This window comes from Lynx canadensis, chromosome A3, assembly GCF_007474595.2.
Source record: "Lynx canadensis isolate LIC74 chromosome A3, mLynCan4.pri.v2, whole genome shotgun sequence".
Classification (NCBI taxonomy): domain Eukaryota; kingdom Metazoa; phylum Chordata; class Mammalia; order Carnivora; family Felidae; genus Lynx; species Lynx canadensis.
Genome location: NC_044305.1, coordinates 18,381,670 through 18,397,020, shown reverse-complemented (window position 1 = coordinate 18,397,020; position 15,351 = coordinate 18,381,670). Strand labels below are relative to the sequence as shown.

General features: G+C 40.5%; 1 protein-coding gene across 3 annotated transcripts in view; it reads right to left on the bottom strand.

The window, feature by feature from the left end:
- Window positions 1-15,351, bottom strand: part of CHD6 (chromodomain helicase DNA binding protein 6) — a 204,448-nt gene that overhangs the window by 73,427 nt on the left and 115,670 nt on the right. For 2 of the 3 annotated variants that reach the window (XM_030309584.1, XM_030309585.1), the window contains exons 11-16: window positions 13,991-14,112; window positions 12,549-12,792; window positions 11,155-11,331; window positions 10,415-10,558; window positions 7,140-7,395; window positions 6,064-6,274 (exon numbers count right to left, since the gene is read on the bottom strand). In XM_030309584.1, the coding sequence (XP_030165444.1) occupies window positions 6,064-6,274; window positions 7,140-7,395; window positions 10,415-10,558; window positions 11,155-11,331; window positions 12,549-12,792; window positions 13,991-14,112 (1,154 nt within the window). The remainder of the gene's footprint in view (window positions 1-6,063; window positions 6,275-7,139; window positions 7,396-10,414; window positions 10,559-11,154; window positions 11,332-12,548; window positions 12,793-13,990; window positions 14,113-15,351) is intronic. The other variant, XM_030309586.1, reaches the window with a different exon arrangement.

The following is a 15,351-nucleotide window of genomic DNA, read 5'->3' as shown; positions in this document are numbered from 1 at the left end:
ACAGGATTTGGAGCCAGAGGACAAGGTTGAGATTCAATTAAATGAGAGATGCCACCACCCCCACCATCATACATGTGAACAATTAATGCTGCAGGCACAGAGGATTCGTGTTCTTTGACAAGACACCTCTAGCCATCAGAGAGAAGTTAGAAGCCCATAGATCGAGGGAGGCAGGGAATTAGCACAGCGTTAAAGAGGAGGAAAAATCAATCGTGATGCTACAGTGATGCTACAGCTCAACCGTCAGCCAGGGAAAAAATTCCCATAAAACTATACTGTTTTGCCAGCTATGATACAAGAACAGTTTTAGAAATTGTGCAGGATGACTGGAACATTAATTCTCATTTCCATTCTTGTTCAGTTTCGAGGAAGTGCTTTCAAAGAACACAAAACTAAAAATCCATCCCATTATTTGAGCTCTTTTAAACTGTTCCTCACTCCCCTCACTCCTGAGCCAGATCCCTTGGCTATGCCCTCACCCCTGTATGAGAATATGGCCTGAAATTAAGTGGGACCAAAACCAAACTGACAGCTGGAGAGGCAACAAGGCTCAAGAACAAAGAACATCTTGAAGGCTAGTAAGTCTGAATGAAGAAATCAGACATCAAAAAAATTTTCACACAAAACATCAGTGCAGCAATTAACCCTCTGAGTCAACTATATTTTGAACAAAATCCCTAGGAGTTTATGTGGCTCATCAAACCGTGATTCTCAGTCACTGTCAAATTTCAACAAGAAGCAGGTGGCTGTCTAGAAAACCTGTGTGCTTTGTTTTGGGAAGGGGAGGGGGTAGTGACATGTTTTTTGGCACAACAGGAAATGCTGACCTCAGAAGGCCTGAAGGAAAATGAAAAACTTTCTCATCTCTCAGTAATAACCAGCTGGAAAACAAAAAGAATTAAAAAAAACAGAATCCCACTCACAATAGCCATACACATACAGAATACTTAGGATTAGGCTCAGAGAAAGAAATATGTAGGACTTGGCAACATGACTCTAGGCGCCATGTTGGTTTGTTCACCATGTCCCTAACACCTCCAGAGGTTCTAGCACAAGGCAGGCATGTCATAAATATTTAGTGAACCAACAGTGTATATGGAATACCTGAATACGTACAGTGAATACCAGATTCTTCAGTTTTGCAAAGATGTCAATCCTGTCCTACTAAATGTATAAAAGCCAATCAAAATCCCAACCAATGGATATATGTATACATAAACACAAATATGCACATGTGTGTACCCACATACATATATACTTTTTCTGTAGTCAGAGGTAGATTAAAAAAGAATAATTCTGAAGTTTATCTGCAATAATACATGAGCAAAGGAATAGAAATACTGATCAAAAGAATACACAGGTTAGACACACACCCAGCATAAATAGTATTTCAGTATATTTTATGGACAGTGTTTTATATGAATGGAGGAATTATTGAATTAAAAATGAGACACATTTGGGAATAAATTAGACATTCATTATATGCCATTTACCAAAATTACAGAAAGACTAAAGACTGAAATGTAAAAAAAAAAAAAAAAAAAAAAAAAAAAAAAAAAAAAGAAAAGAAAAGAAAAAGAAAAAACCAAAGAAATCTAAAGAAAGATTCTCAGATTAGAAATAATTCAATACTGAATGTCCAAAGGGATCATGCATTGGTGGCACCAGGTAACCCTGAAAATGGGGATGCAAAGAGTCTAAAACAGAGGAACTGGCTTGAGTGTTTGTGAAAGTATCAGCCTACAGATCACCCACCCCAGCCTTGAAGAGGGTAAAATAGAAGACCTTTAGCCCTCTCTCCCCCAGGAGACACCAAGCACCATTAGAGATACTATACTGAAAAAAGGGAAGAGAGAGAGAGACTGAGAACTCCCTATTTCTCGCCACCTGTTCCTCACAACTGGCTCCCATTACAATCAAGCTCCCATCCTCTAGGCAAAAGACAGGAAGAGAAACACCCCCAAAATACAGACACTGGAGGTTCCCCAATGAGATGATCCAGTTAGATGGATAGTGTTCATATATGGAGAGTAAAACCCACAGTCAACAGCCTGGCCCACATACCCAGAGCTTCTAACCAGCCCACCATCTGCCAGCTAAGACCAGACATGAAAGGAAAGCCTCTGATCTGAAACACAGAGGCTCTGCTTCTGGTATGGAGGCAGAAGTTCCTAACACACCAGCCCTCCAGCAAATAACAACCACAAAATGAACAAAATACAAAAAAACAAAACACAAAATTTTAAAGTGGAAGATAAAATATAAATTTTCCAGAACTGAAGGAACACAGGTTTCAAATGAGAAAGACCTGTTCGGTATCCAGGTCAAAAGATCCCATACAAAGGACAGTTCGCTGTGCAATTCCACAGATCTGGGACAAAGAGGATAAATCAATGCTTCCGAATAGAAAAACATGTCACATACACAGACCAGGAAGCACAAGGGCTCTGAACTTCTAAGCAGCAACCGTGGAAGCTAGAAGACAGTGGACTAAAACCTTAAAATTCTGAGGGGAAAGGATTTCTAACCTCCAATCCTAAACCCAAACTGTTACTCAAGGAGAGCAGACTGCGAACATTCCAGACAGTCTCCACATGCATTTATCATTCACCCTTCCTCAGAAGCTCCCCAAAGCCATACACGGGATTCACCAAGGAGGTTTTATTCCAGAGGGAAGGAAAGGAACTTGTCAGTGTGATGAAGGAAGGGAGAGCCCAGGTGGCAACGTGTACCAGGTGGGAAGAGCACTTGGCCAGAGAAGGCAGGACGAGCAGCCCCACCAGAGGCGGCTCTGAGCCCAGGAAGCTGACAGGCTTGAACGTAACAAGAGGAGATTTAGACAACCAGGGTCAATTCTGGAGCTGAAATTATAATAAGGAAATAGAAAAACAGGCAATAAAATGAAAGGAGAATTTTTAGCTTCATGAAAAATAAAAATTGTGAGAGAAAAAAATGTAAACAGCATACTATAGGTCAGAGCTATCGCTCAGCATTTGTGTAAGTCGTGTGGTGGTTATGAGGGGCAATGAGAAAAGATAAATGCTCATCTTCCATAGTGGGAACAGGTAACACCTAAAACTAAACATCATCAAGATATTACAACTACTAACACTACTTAGGTATGGCTATAAATCCCAAAAGAAACAGCATAAAGAACTTAAAGTCATCGTTTCTGGGGCTGGAAAAACGGGCTGGGAGGGAAGGGTGCTATCAGGAAAGGCACTTTTTTAAAAGTCTAACAGAACAATTTGGTTCCCTAAATTATGTGCACGTATAACTTTGCTGGAAATAAAAGCTAAATTATAAAGAGAAAAGTGGGGCGCCTGGGTGGCTCAGTTGGTTAAGCATCCAACTTCGGCTCAGGTCATGATCTTGTAGTTTGCGAGTTCGAGCCCCACGTCGGGCTCTGTGCAGGCAGCCGGAGCCTGGAGCCTGCTTCAGATTCTGTGTGTTCCTCTCTCTCTGCCCCTCCCATGCTCGTGCTCTGTCTCTCTCTTTCAATAATAAATAAACATTAAAAAAAATTTTTTTTAATAAAAAAAAAAAAGAGAAAAAAGTAACCATGATATTAAGGCCAAAAGAACCCTGCTGGATGCTGCTGGGGTGAAGAAACCACAAAAAAAAGTGTAAAGAAAATACTTGAGAATATTTATATAATTGCATGGTTTTCAAACCCATGAATTTAAGTATTTAACCTTACCTTTAAGCATAAATAAGCATTTAAGTTTATACAAAGCTGCTTTAAGACTGCAAGTTTTGACTATTTCAAAATTTAAAACTTCTAAAAATAAAATAAACAAAAACTCACACCTATAAACAAAAAGTCAAAAACAACACTGGGGAAGTATTTGTGCTCTATTCTTTTTTTTTTTTTTTTTTTAATGTTTACTTATTTTTTGAGAGAGAGAGCACGTGTATGAGAGCACGTGAGCATGAGTAGGCGAGGGGCAGACAGAGGGGGAGACACAGAATCGGAAGCAGGCTCCAGGCTCTGAGCTATCAGCACAGAGCCCCACGCAGGGCTCAAGCTCACAAGCTGTGAGATGATGACCTGAGCCGAAGTTGGAGGCTTAACCGACTGAGCCACCTTGGTGTCCCTGTGCTATATTCTTAAGTAAACAAATAGTTCTTATAAATAAAAAGGCAAAGAGCAACAGAAAATGGAGAAAGAACACGAATGAGCAATTCAAGCACACAGAAATACAAATAGCTAATATATATATGGGAAAATATTTACTCTCATTATTAATCAGAAATACAAATTAAAACAAGATAATTTTGGCATATTGAATTAGTTAAGATTAAGCAGCAAAAACAGTATTAATCAGAGAATGAGGGGGGAAAAAGCATTCTCATACACTGCTGAAAGGCATAAAAATAAAAATATCTTTCTAGAGGGTGTTTTGGAAATATGTACCAAATGCTTTTTAAAATCAGAATTTAGCCTAAGGTAGTAACTGGAAACATTCACAATGACTGTAAAGGGACAGCTACAGAGTTCCTGAAAATGCTGAAAAACTGGGAACAACCTATGAGAAAGAATATTATCAAAATTATGTTGTGGGAAAATGAGTTTAAAGAAAAATCCATGATATATTAAATAAAAAGGAGAATATATAAAATTGACAATGAAACTAAATGTTTGCATGTGCAAAGTAGAAGATAACTCCCTGAGTATGAGTGGGAGCTTTGAGCCAGTAGTGGTGTTATGTATGTCCATATATTCAAGAGAAATTGTAATACCTAAATAACTTGAAAATAAAATGAGCAATAAATGCTAAGGAAAAATAGCATAAAAGGGTGCTAAGTAGAGACATCTGTACTTAGCAAAAGTCTATTAGTTACACCGTTACTCATTTTGGAGGGGTTCTCTAAAAAAAACCAAACTGCTCACTAGTAGTTGCATATATTTTGAAAAGTAAGATAATATATATATTTATAAAAAGCAAGTGTTCTGGAAATGGGTTCCTAATCTATAGTGAATTTACAAAATGTGAAACTACTTTCACTAGTTTCGATTTACTCATTATAAATTCCTCAAAGAAAAAAATAATGTAAGTCTCAAGAATTCTCTACCTAAAGACCTCCACTACAGGGCTCTGAGAAATTCTTTTTATTGTCTAATTTGATTTGAGAATTATTCATGTAACATTAAATGTCAGCGTATCCCATAGTTGAATCTGTCATTTGTTTTAATACTCTTTCTATAAATGTTATAATAGCAAACAGAATTTTTAAGGATATTTAGGACAACTGAGATTTGCTATAATTACTATACGAAAACAAAGATTTCCTTTAAACTCAGCAATGCGAAAACTAATAGTTTCTATGACCTTAAGTCTTTTCTCATTGCATAAATTCTTAAAAATCAACTTATCATCTTCGGATCATTGCTGTGTCCCAGTGACTGGAAACATAATGTTCACTGGATAAAGGAACAAAGTAGAACCCACATGAATCCAAACAACCCATATAACATAACCCCACATACTGTTCACCCGCATGAGTAATGGAACTTGGACTCAAGGAATTAACAGGAATATGAACAAGACAACAGACTGGAATGCTATAGCTAGTGTATCATAAAACCTTAGAAGGTTTGCTGAGAAAGGACAGAAAGTGTCCCCAAGTTCTTTTTTGTGGGCTGTCAGCTTATACTCTTAGCAACTTGATACAGGGATGCCTTCCAAGATATATTTCTCTCATCATTATTAAGCAAAAAATAAAAAAGGAAATACATTGTTTTCTTAACCTTCTCTAATGCTTTTGAATTCCGTGTCTTACAACTAGAGAGAATATAAATAAACATGCAGAATTTCTTTTTTAAGCAAAGCAAGGGCTCCACATCATCGGCTGCAGCATTCACTTTAGGCAGTTAAAACTGGGCATACTTGGTCACGGGATTTAACTCTGAATTTCAGTCAGTCTTTAGGAGGAGATTCCTTTTCTCCGTGTTTGAATGCTTTGTTGTTGTTACAGCATAATTTCTGCATGAATCAAAAAGGTATCAAAACAGGGAACCGCCTGCAGCTTCTGATGAACAGCTCTGACACAGGTTCTCACCTTCTCTGGATGAGATAATCTTCCAGGATATCGAGGCAGCGCACCATCTGGGAGAAGATGAGGACTTTGTGACCACCTGCAATCAGCTTAGGGAGCAGTTTATCAATCAGCACCAACTTCCCTGCTGCTTGAATCATGGCCTGCAGCTGAAAGTCAGGGGCATCGGGGCTGTGGGTTTTTCGGAAATCTTCCAGAATTTTCTCCTCTGCCCCTGAAAAGGAATGGGACAAAACTATTCCTTGAACAAACTATGAGGATAAAAGCTTCTCTCTGCTTTACGGGTCCTAGAAAAATGAAGTGAATTCCTAGGTCCTGGACCAGCAGGCCGGTTGGTGAGGCAGTACTGTGGTGCATACCTGGTCTGTGCCCGCAGCAGAGGGGCTGCAGTGGCAGCAGGGCCATTTTGCAGAGAACACAGGTGCTTTGCTTTCCTGGGAGATCTCATCAAGTAGAGAAAGAACTTGAGATACCAAGCTGACCCATGCAAGCAAAGAATCTCCACAGAGAGCTGACAAAAAGACATACCTCTCGACATCACAAAAACTAGCTACAGGCAAATCCAAGTCACCTTTTATTTAAAATTTTTTTTTTTAATTTTTTTTTTTTAATTTTTAATTTTTTTTTTTTATTTAAAATTTTATCAGAAAGTTTTATGTAAAAAAAAAGCTTCCAACATGTTCTCTACTTAATATAGTTAACTGTTAATTCATCTGCGGAGAGTTTTAGTCTCATTGCATGGCGATCATTTATTCAGCTAAGTGATAGTTTCCTGTCCCAAAGTGCACAGTGTGGGCCAGACTGCAAGTAAATAAAGGGCAGCAGGCTGCTGAGTGCTATCCATCTTCTGAGGGCAGAGAGTTGGTAGAGGCAGGTTCAGAACTTAGCTCCGTGCACTCACTGCTAGATGGCTTACCCAGATCTACCAACCTCTTTGAGCCTCAGTTTCATGCTTCATAAAAAGGTGAGCAAACATACATCCTAGCATCTAATGGAACTCAATACCTAAGACTGTTGGTTATTATCAGCTTTTGGCACACCACACCAGGCCCGAGTTGCTCCCTGTTTCCCTGACTCACCATTGATCAGGTAGGGATGGTTACAGCACTTTCTCAGCTCCATCATGGTGTTGATGAGATTGGGCATATTGTGTTGATTTGCCCCCTTGGTCAGGAAGGAAAAGTTCTTCTCCAGGATGGCACGGTAGTACTTTTTCTGGATATTGGTGAGCTCTACTTCAATGATCGTCTCCTGTTTAGGAGCAAGGTTCTTTTCCACATCATCTTTCAGCCGCCGAAGCATCATTGGTTTTAGGATAGACTGCAGTTTCTTCACCTGTCCAGGGAAATGAGACCTGTTCACCTGCCCCACTCTGATTTTAATGACTGATTACCGGGCTATTCCAACCTTCACTACACTCTCCTGCGCATCTATTCATAGCACTGCGGTGGTAGACTATATGAAAGATCACACTGATACCCTGAACATGGGGAGTTTATAATAGGATCTAAAGGAAAAAAGGGATCTGGTTGTAATTCCCAAGTAATTACAGAGAACCTAGGTGACAACCTCGCAGGAGATAAAGGGAGAAAAACATGAAAGACAGTACCTATTCTCTAGATGGAGAAACCAAACCCTTCTCGCTCTACCATGCATTCATGTGAGGCAATTACCTGAGGACAACTTTAGCTATGTTAGGAGGTACAGGCGACACATTACAAAAGGGAGACTTAGATGCTAAGAGAACAAAGTAAAAAGTAGAGGCAATCTGGGCATGGGCAAAATGTGTGTAGGGGGTTAAAACTTTCAGTCATAAAATAAGTTAAGTCCTGGGGAATGTGATTTAGATCATGGTGACTACAGTTACTAATATTGTACATTTGGAAGTTGCTAAGAGAGGAGATCTTAAAAATTCTCATCACCAGAGAAAAAAACTGTAGCTATGTATGGTGACAGAGGCTAACTAGATTTATTATGGTGAACATTTCGTAATGTATACATATATTGACTCATGGTCATGCACACCTGAAACTGAAGTTATATGTCCATCATATCTCAGGTTAAAAAAATAAAAAAAGAAGTAGAGGCCATCTGGAAGCAGACTCCTCCTACAACTTCTAAGTAATGGCAGCGAACACGTTTGGTGTAGCAGCATTTACAGTTAATGTTGTAAGATGATGTCTCCCATGCCATCACACAAGCTGTCACATCAGGGGTCCTTTGAGCTGACAGTGGTCTTTGCTATGATTTGTCTGTTTCCTTAGCAGCCTAAATCTGGACAGCAGGTGTCCGCTAACCTGACTGCACTGGCAAGGCCACTTGTTCCGTCTCCCAAGAAGACAATGACAGACAAGGGATGCAGAATCAAGGCACCTGACTTCACCCTGAGCTAAAACGTGACACCAATAAGATTAATCCTGCTGGGAAAATAAAATAAGAAAGGGCAAGTGCAAAAGATTGTTGCAAGTCATAAAGGGCTGTTCAAAAATGCCTTAAAAGGGGGTACTTATTTACTGCATAAATAAGTCGGGTGCAGTGTCAACGCTTCCTGAAAGAAGTATAAAGTAATTTATAGACAGTGATTTAGAAGAGTTACCGGTACAGGTTTTAAACACTGATGAATATGTTTCACTTTGGAAACAGATGCTTTGTGGACCTTTTATTTACTGTGATTTAAAATTTAGACATCTGTGGCCACTTTTTGTGGTTTTCTCCTAAATAACCCCAATCTTCAATATAACCCATTCGTGAGATCTTGATTTTACCAACCATGGTACTTAGGAATCTATCCCCCAAATGAATTAGGAATTACTGTATAAGAACCCAAACAGGAAAGACACACCTAGACAATTATTAAAGATATGGACAAATGTCAATCTGCCACATGCTGGGTTCAGCTTTGCCCTTGACTTGGTTCATACCTTGAATCATTTAGAGTATACTACATGCCAGACACTGTGCTGGTCAATACAACAAACACAACTTTGGAGAAGAGGTGGGCCTTGTCCTCAAGGAGGTCATTGTCTAGGAAGAAGAAAAAAATGCATACCACAAAATAAGTGCAACGGGAGAAGAGGACACATTGCCAATGGTCCAAAAATGGAGAGAGGGTTGGGAGCTGGCTTTTGAAAGATCAATAGATACTGCAAATGCAGAGAAGTGGAATTAAGTTTGATTATTCACTGCTCTCAAAGTCTGACTTGCCACAGAAGTAGAAACAAACAGACCGGAACCTGAGAGTGTGCTCCTGACACCTGTTAGTGAAATTTCCAAACCTTGTCAGTCCCCAAATTCTCTGTCCCAACGCATTCTCACACCACTGCGAGGTTAATTTAGCAGAACTAATTATGTCATCCCTGCAATCAAAGCCTTGCATTGCTTCTCTAATACCTACCGAATTCTTCAAGCTGTCTTTTAAGATCTTCCCACAATATAACCCTCAACCCCTCTGGCTTCATACTCCACAATTCATCAACCCTGTTTCCAGCTCAACCAGATGATTCCCTAGGATGGAATAAATTCCATGGTTGATTATGCTGGGTGGGTTTTTTTTTTTTTTTTCTGTGCAAAGTAGTCACCATCTTTTCTCTCTCCATGACTAAAAATATACCCACCTTTCAAAGTCCATTTCCAAATTGTACTCTCTCCATGAAGGCTTTCTTTATTCCCAAACAGAGGTGACCTTCTCTCTTATAAAATCCCCAATTCTATTACTTGCTCCTCTTATGGCATTTCAATTTGTCTGGCTTATTTCTGGAACCTCAGTCAAGATTTTTACCCATCATAGATAGGTATTTCTTAACTTTGGTAGTTTTGACTTAGCTTTGAGTCCAATAAGCTGGTCTCAGGACCAGATCTTTGAAAACTGAGGAAATCTGGTTGATTTGGACAAAACTGAACTTAGCAACTACTCTAGTATATGACTGCCTTCTTTTCCTCACTACCTGTGTATTTTGTTGTACTCGAGAACATAAGCCTGGGAACACGCTGCAGATTATATAGGAGGAAGCAGGAAGGATGAGGAAAGCAGAAGAAAGCACCACGCTCCTGAGTCCAGGGCTGAACAGAATCAAAGAACTTACACATGAGATCAGCAAAGGCAAGAGGCCTGATGTGCTAACACAGGATATTTTGGATGTGGACTCATTTATCCTCTGGAGTAATAAGAACTCCTAATAATCAGTTTAACCTCCTCAATGTGAACAAACAAATTAAATCAAGGAGGTAATGCTCATTTTAGGAGGGATGTGAGAACTTGTGAGTGCCTGTCCCCATGGTGACAATGACTTGTCCTTTCCCTGACGGTGAAGGTAATCACCACACCAACTTCTCAGTCCTTTAGGCCCCTATTTACCTGTTCCTCAGTTTTCAGATCTCCAAATTCCTCCAAGAAAGCAGTCTCTGAAGGAAACTGTGATGGCTCCAGAAAATTCAGCAAACTGAAGAGCTCCTCCACAGAGTTCTGTAACGGTGTCCCAGTGAGCAGTACTTTGTGTTCCTGCACAAATTAACAGTCCACCATGAGCAGTGTGCGAGCCACCAACATGATATGCTTTGGTGGGAAAATGAAGCCAGGGAATTCTGTGCTCACTTTGGGGCAATTCTGTTTGGCTTTTATGCAAAGAGAGGACGCCGCCGTTTCATGAGGGTATGGTCAATAAATAGATCAACCTTCCTTTCCCATCACTGATTCCAGCAGCAATGTCATGTTAGTGAAAGCAACACTCATTCATTTGTTCATTCATTCTTATTGAGTGCCTACCCTCTACATACTGGGCACTGTGCCAAGACCACCATCTTTGGTACCTGGAAATAAGCCAAAACACCTTACATTTCCAGGTCACCAATTTCATGGTATTTCAGATTCCCCCGGTTCCCTTTGGGAATCTGTTTGTGGCAAAGGTCAAATAGTTGACCTAGTTCATAACAAAAAACCTTTTGATTCCTACACTATCACACATATAGAGGGCAAAAAGAGAATTTAGAGTAAGCAGACTATGCACAAGTAAGCTACATGCAGAATGGCTACAGAATGCCTCCTCCACAGTGAATACACGGAACCTGTGTGGATGTAAAGAGCTTGCTAGCTCTCACCAGGGCCATGAGCTTTAGACCCTCCAGAAGTTTGCAGTTCCTGTTCTTCAGTCTGTGGGCTTCGTCAATTATCACACAGCTCCAGTGAATCTTTTTCAGCTCTGGGCAGTCTGCCAGGATCATCTCAAACGTTGTGATGACAACGTGGAACTTGAAGACTCCTGAAAGGGGGTTTCCCTGAGGGTGACACAACGGAAGGCGAAGCTTTATGCCATGACTACAGAATTCTGCTAATGCGTTCCCGGCGGGAGCAGAGGAGGCAGTGCGGTAAAATGCCCGGGCCTAGGTGACAGAAGCCAGTAAGCACTGCACTTCCTCGTGTGAGGAAAGAGAGAATACGAGGATGAACCAGCCCTTTAGACAAAAGAGAGACCTTATTACACCGATGACACAGAAGTAAGAGACATGGGCCCTCACGATGCTGAGACATATGCGCAAATATGGAAGATACAGCAAGGAAGCTTTTTGTTTATTAACTGCCATGACAAGGAAAGCAGACGGGTATTGATTTGCACATTCCCAGCCATGAGCTGGTCTCAACCACACAGAGCTTGAAGACCCAAAGGAGACCTTTTTCGCTCCTTTTCAGATATGGTTCATTTCACCTTGTAACTGGGGTTCTAGCACAAGTTCAAAGTAATGTTCCTGATTCACCTGGGACAAGAGCTACCAGACAGGACACATGTCTTTTCTCTATCTTAGTGTTGCTATCACACTGAAAGAGCAGAGCTGCACTGTGTTAGAACACATCATAAATTTCTTCCAAGTGTCTCCTTTTGCTGCTTTATGAAGTCCCTGGGGGAGAGCACTGGCTTCCCTCTGGCTGGATTCATTTATATTTTCACCTTGCTTGATTAGAAAAACCAGTGGCCAGATAGGCTTACAAGCATACTCAGTAAAGTGATTATAAATGACAAAAACCAAACAAACACCACAATCTATTGTGCTTTTAACAATGTGAATCCTATCTTCTCTTTATCCTTCCCTGTCAAATGTGTTAACCACCTCTCCAAACTCCCTGGCTAGGAACCCACCCTCTGTACACTAATTCTTCCCCCCCACTTTTTTCACTGAGCATGTAACAATTCAGATAAAATCTTCTGCACGTAAAAGAAACTTCGTAAGCCAACCAAGAAGCCAAGCTTTCAGTATCCCAAGAAGAGCCTCTGGCATATGCCAGAGAGTGTCAAGTATGCCTTACAAATTCTGTGTTTTATCAAAGTAAACTACCAAGGAGAAACAAAAGTCGACCTCCATAAACATAAGACTGTACAAAGTCAGTCAACAGCAACCTAAGGTGCAGGGCATTAAAACTCCTGAAGACAAGTGACGGGAAGGCTGTTCTGAACGACATCAGGCTGTCACCGGGTCTCTAAGACCCATGTAAGGCTCACCTGTGCGTCTCGGTACACCATCTCATACTGCTGGATCATCTGTCTGCTGATCTGGCTGCCATGGTACACAATGGCATTCATCTCTGTCCACGTCCGGAACTCTCGCTCCCAGTTCGTGATGGTGGAGAGTGGGGCAATGATGAGAAAAGGGCCATGGATTCCTCGGAGGAATATCTCTGAGAGGAATGTGATGGACTGGATGGTTTTCCCCAGCCCCATCTCATCAGCCAAAATACAATTTTTTCTGTAGAGTAAGAAATACAGATAATTCATCATCGATATAGGAAAGCGGCAGAGGTTGGGCAGAACTAAAATGATACTTGAGAAGCACACCCTGACCTATAAGGTCATCAGTGAAGGGCCTTATCAGCATTTTCCAGAGATGCAACTGAAGCAAGTTTTTATTCTTATGATTCACACCCTGACTATTTCCAAAAAGGAATTATGGCAACTTGGGAGAAAATACAGGAAAGAGGTCCATATATAAACTGAAAATACCAAAAATTAAAATAATAGTGAGCCACAAGGAGAGAAATATGCCTCAAACCTAAGCCAATTTCTGTACCTGACAAACGTCATGGAAGCCAAGGCAAAAATAAAAAGATTAAGTTACGTGAATTTCATGGTCTACTATTTTTGTCATCAAGGGTTAACTTTTAACCCACACAATAAATTCCTTGTCAGAGTAAGAATGTTGGTCTCTTCTGGTGACCCAGAATCACAGACTGCACAGAGCTGTGACATTCGAAGGGTGTGGCCCCTGTCAGTCTCGCCCCTCACTGTACAGATGGGGAACCCAATACCTGGAAAGGCCACGTGAGCCGCACTCCGAGAGGCTCTGTGAGTAAGTGGTGCAGACTGTGCTAGAACACAGGTCACCAGTGTCCCATCTTGTGTATTCTCCACTGCAGCATTCTGTCTTTAGAATCCATACTAGGTGTATACTCTAGAATGTTACAAAAATCTCAAATTTCATCTGTTTCGCCTAGATTCTGACAAGACCTAAAGCACAAAGAGTCCAAAATTGAGAATTACAGCCCAAGTTTAGAACATCCAGGGCTTATGAGTAAGTAGCAGAGTTGGGACTAAAATCCAGATCTACTCCCTTTTAGAGCCAATTTTTGCTAAAGACTTAAAGATAATGACCTTTCGGATTTTGTTTCATCTAGGTTGAGTCTAACCTTGTGGCTAGAATGGACAAGTAAAAAGCAGCACAAAGTCAATGATGTCTACAGACCATTCTTTCTGGTTGGAGAAGCACCTGATGTAAAGTCTTGGCATGCATCCTGTGCAAAGATTAGCACCCTAAACCGATGGCTAGGTTGCACACTCTCACCACCTTGCTACTGCTGCTCTGAGCAGGCTAAGGTGACAGTCTAGCTCCAGGTACACACTTGGGAGGAAAATCATCCATGAGGACAGCCCTGGTTCTGGTTCCTCACCTGTTATACCAGTTAAAAAGAAGCCAGTTCATCCCCTCCAGCTGGTACTCCCGGAGCTGGTTACTGTTCTTATACTCTCGAGACTTCTCCAGTTTCTGCCAGGAGTCCGAAGCAGGCCGCTCCTAGTGGAGGAAGGCAGAGAACACAAAATATGTTGAGAATAACGTCTGAGGAACATAACATGAATAGGGACATAGGATAATAATGGGGAAGGTGGCAAATCTCAAAACACTGCCCTAAAGCTGGCATGAAACTGCAGCTACTATTTTCTGACTAATGTGCAGGCGAGACCCTGTATTTTCTTGATTTCACCAGATTAAATTAAGAAAACCTCAGGGCACCTAGGTGGCTCAGTCGGTTAAGCGTCCGACTTCGGCTCAGGTCATGATCTCATGGCTGGTGGGTTCGAGCCCCATGTCAGGCTCTGTGCTGCCAGTTCAGAGCCTGGAGCTTGCTTCTGATTCTGTGTCTCCCTCTCTCTGCCCCTCCCCTACTCACCCTCTGGGTGTGTCTCTCTCTCTCAAAAATAAATAAATATTTAACAATTTTTTAAAAAAAGAAAACCTCTATAAAATGTGCAAGCAATTAATGAAGAAGACAAACACACCCACCTAAAATCTTGGTGTTACATAGTTTGACCCAAACTCTTAGATGCCACTCTCACTTAATACCTCCATCTCCCCTCAAGCCAATATTAGGTTTTTGGTTTCTATAGATAATTTCTTTTTGTTATTTCTTTGTGCATGTGGCATCACTCAGGAAAGTACAGTGGGTCAAATATTTTGTTGATTAGTTCCGAGAGTCAGTATGAGGCAAAAAGCCTGTAAAATCTAAACTGCAAATTCCTTAAACTCCTCATAAAAATAATAGCCGTCTTATTTTCCCATATAAAACACTGATTTCTAAATACAATTGATCTTTTCTCTACTGATATGAAATGCCATATTTATCACATGCTAAGTTTTAATGTATCCATGGAGCTCTACCCAGATTTTTCATTCTGTTCCACGGGACTGTCTAGTGCTGCAATAAAAGCAAATTTTTAAATTACTATAGCCTTTTATCTGATTAGGGAATTATTTTTCAAAAGTGTCCTGGCTATTCTATCTTATTTACTATTCTGTATAACTTTAGAATCAACTTGTCAAGTTCTCTTAAAATGCCATTGGAATACCAATTATAATCAGAGGAAAATTTAAACCTTCAGGTGTAGAGGCTTCCCATCCAAAAATCTTATTTAATTAGGCTTTATATTATTTGGAAAGCAACTTGGCTATTTTGCTTATAGGCAAATTGAGCCCCCAAGTTACAGTTTATAGTCTTATAAATTAAAAATCCCTAGCTCTACCTGTAGTTATAAA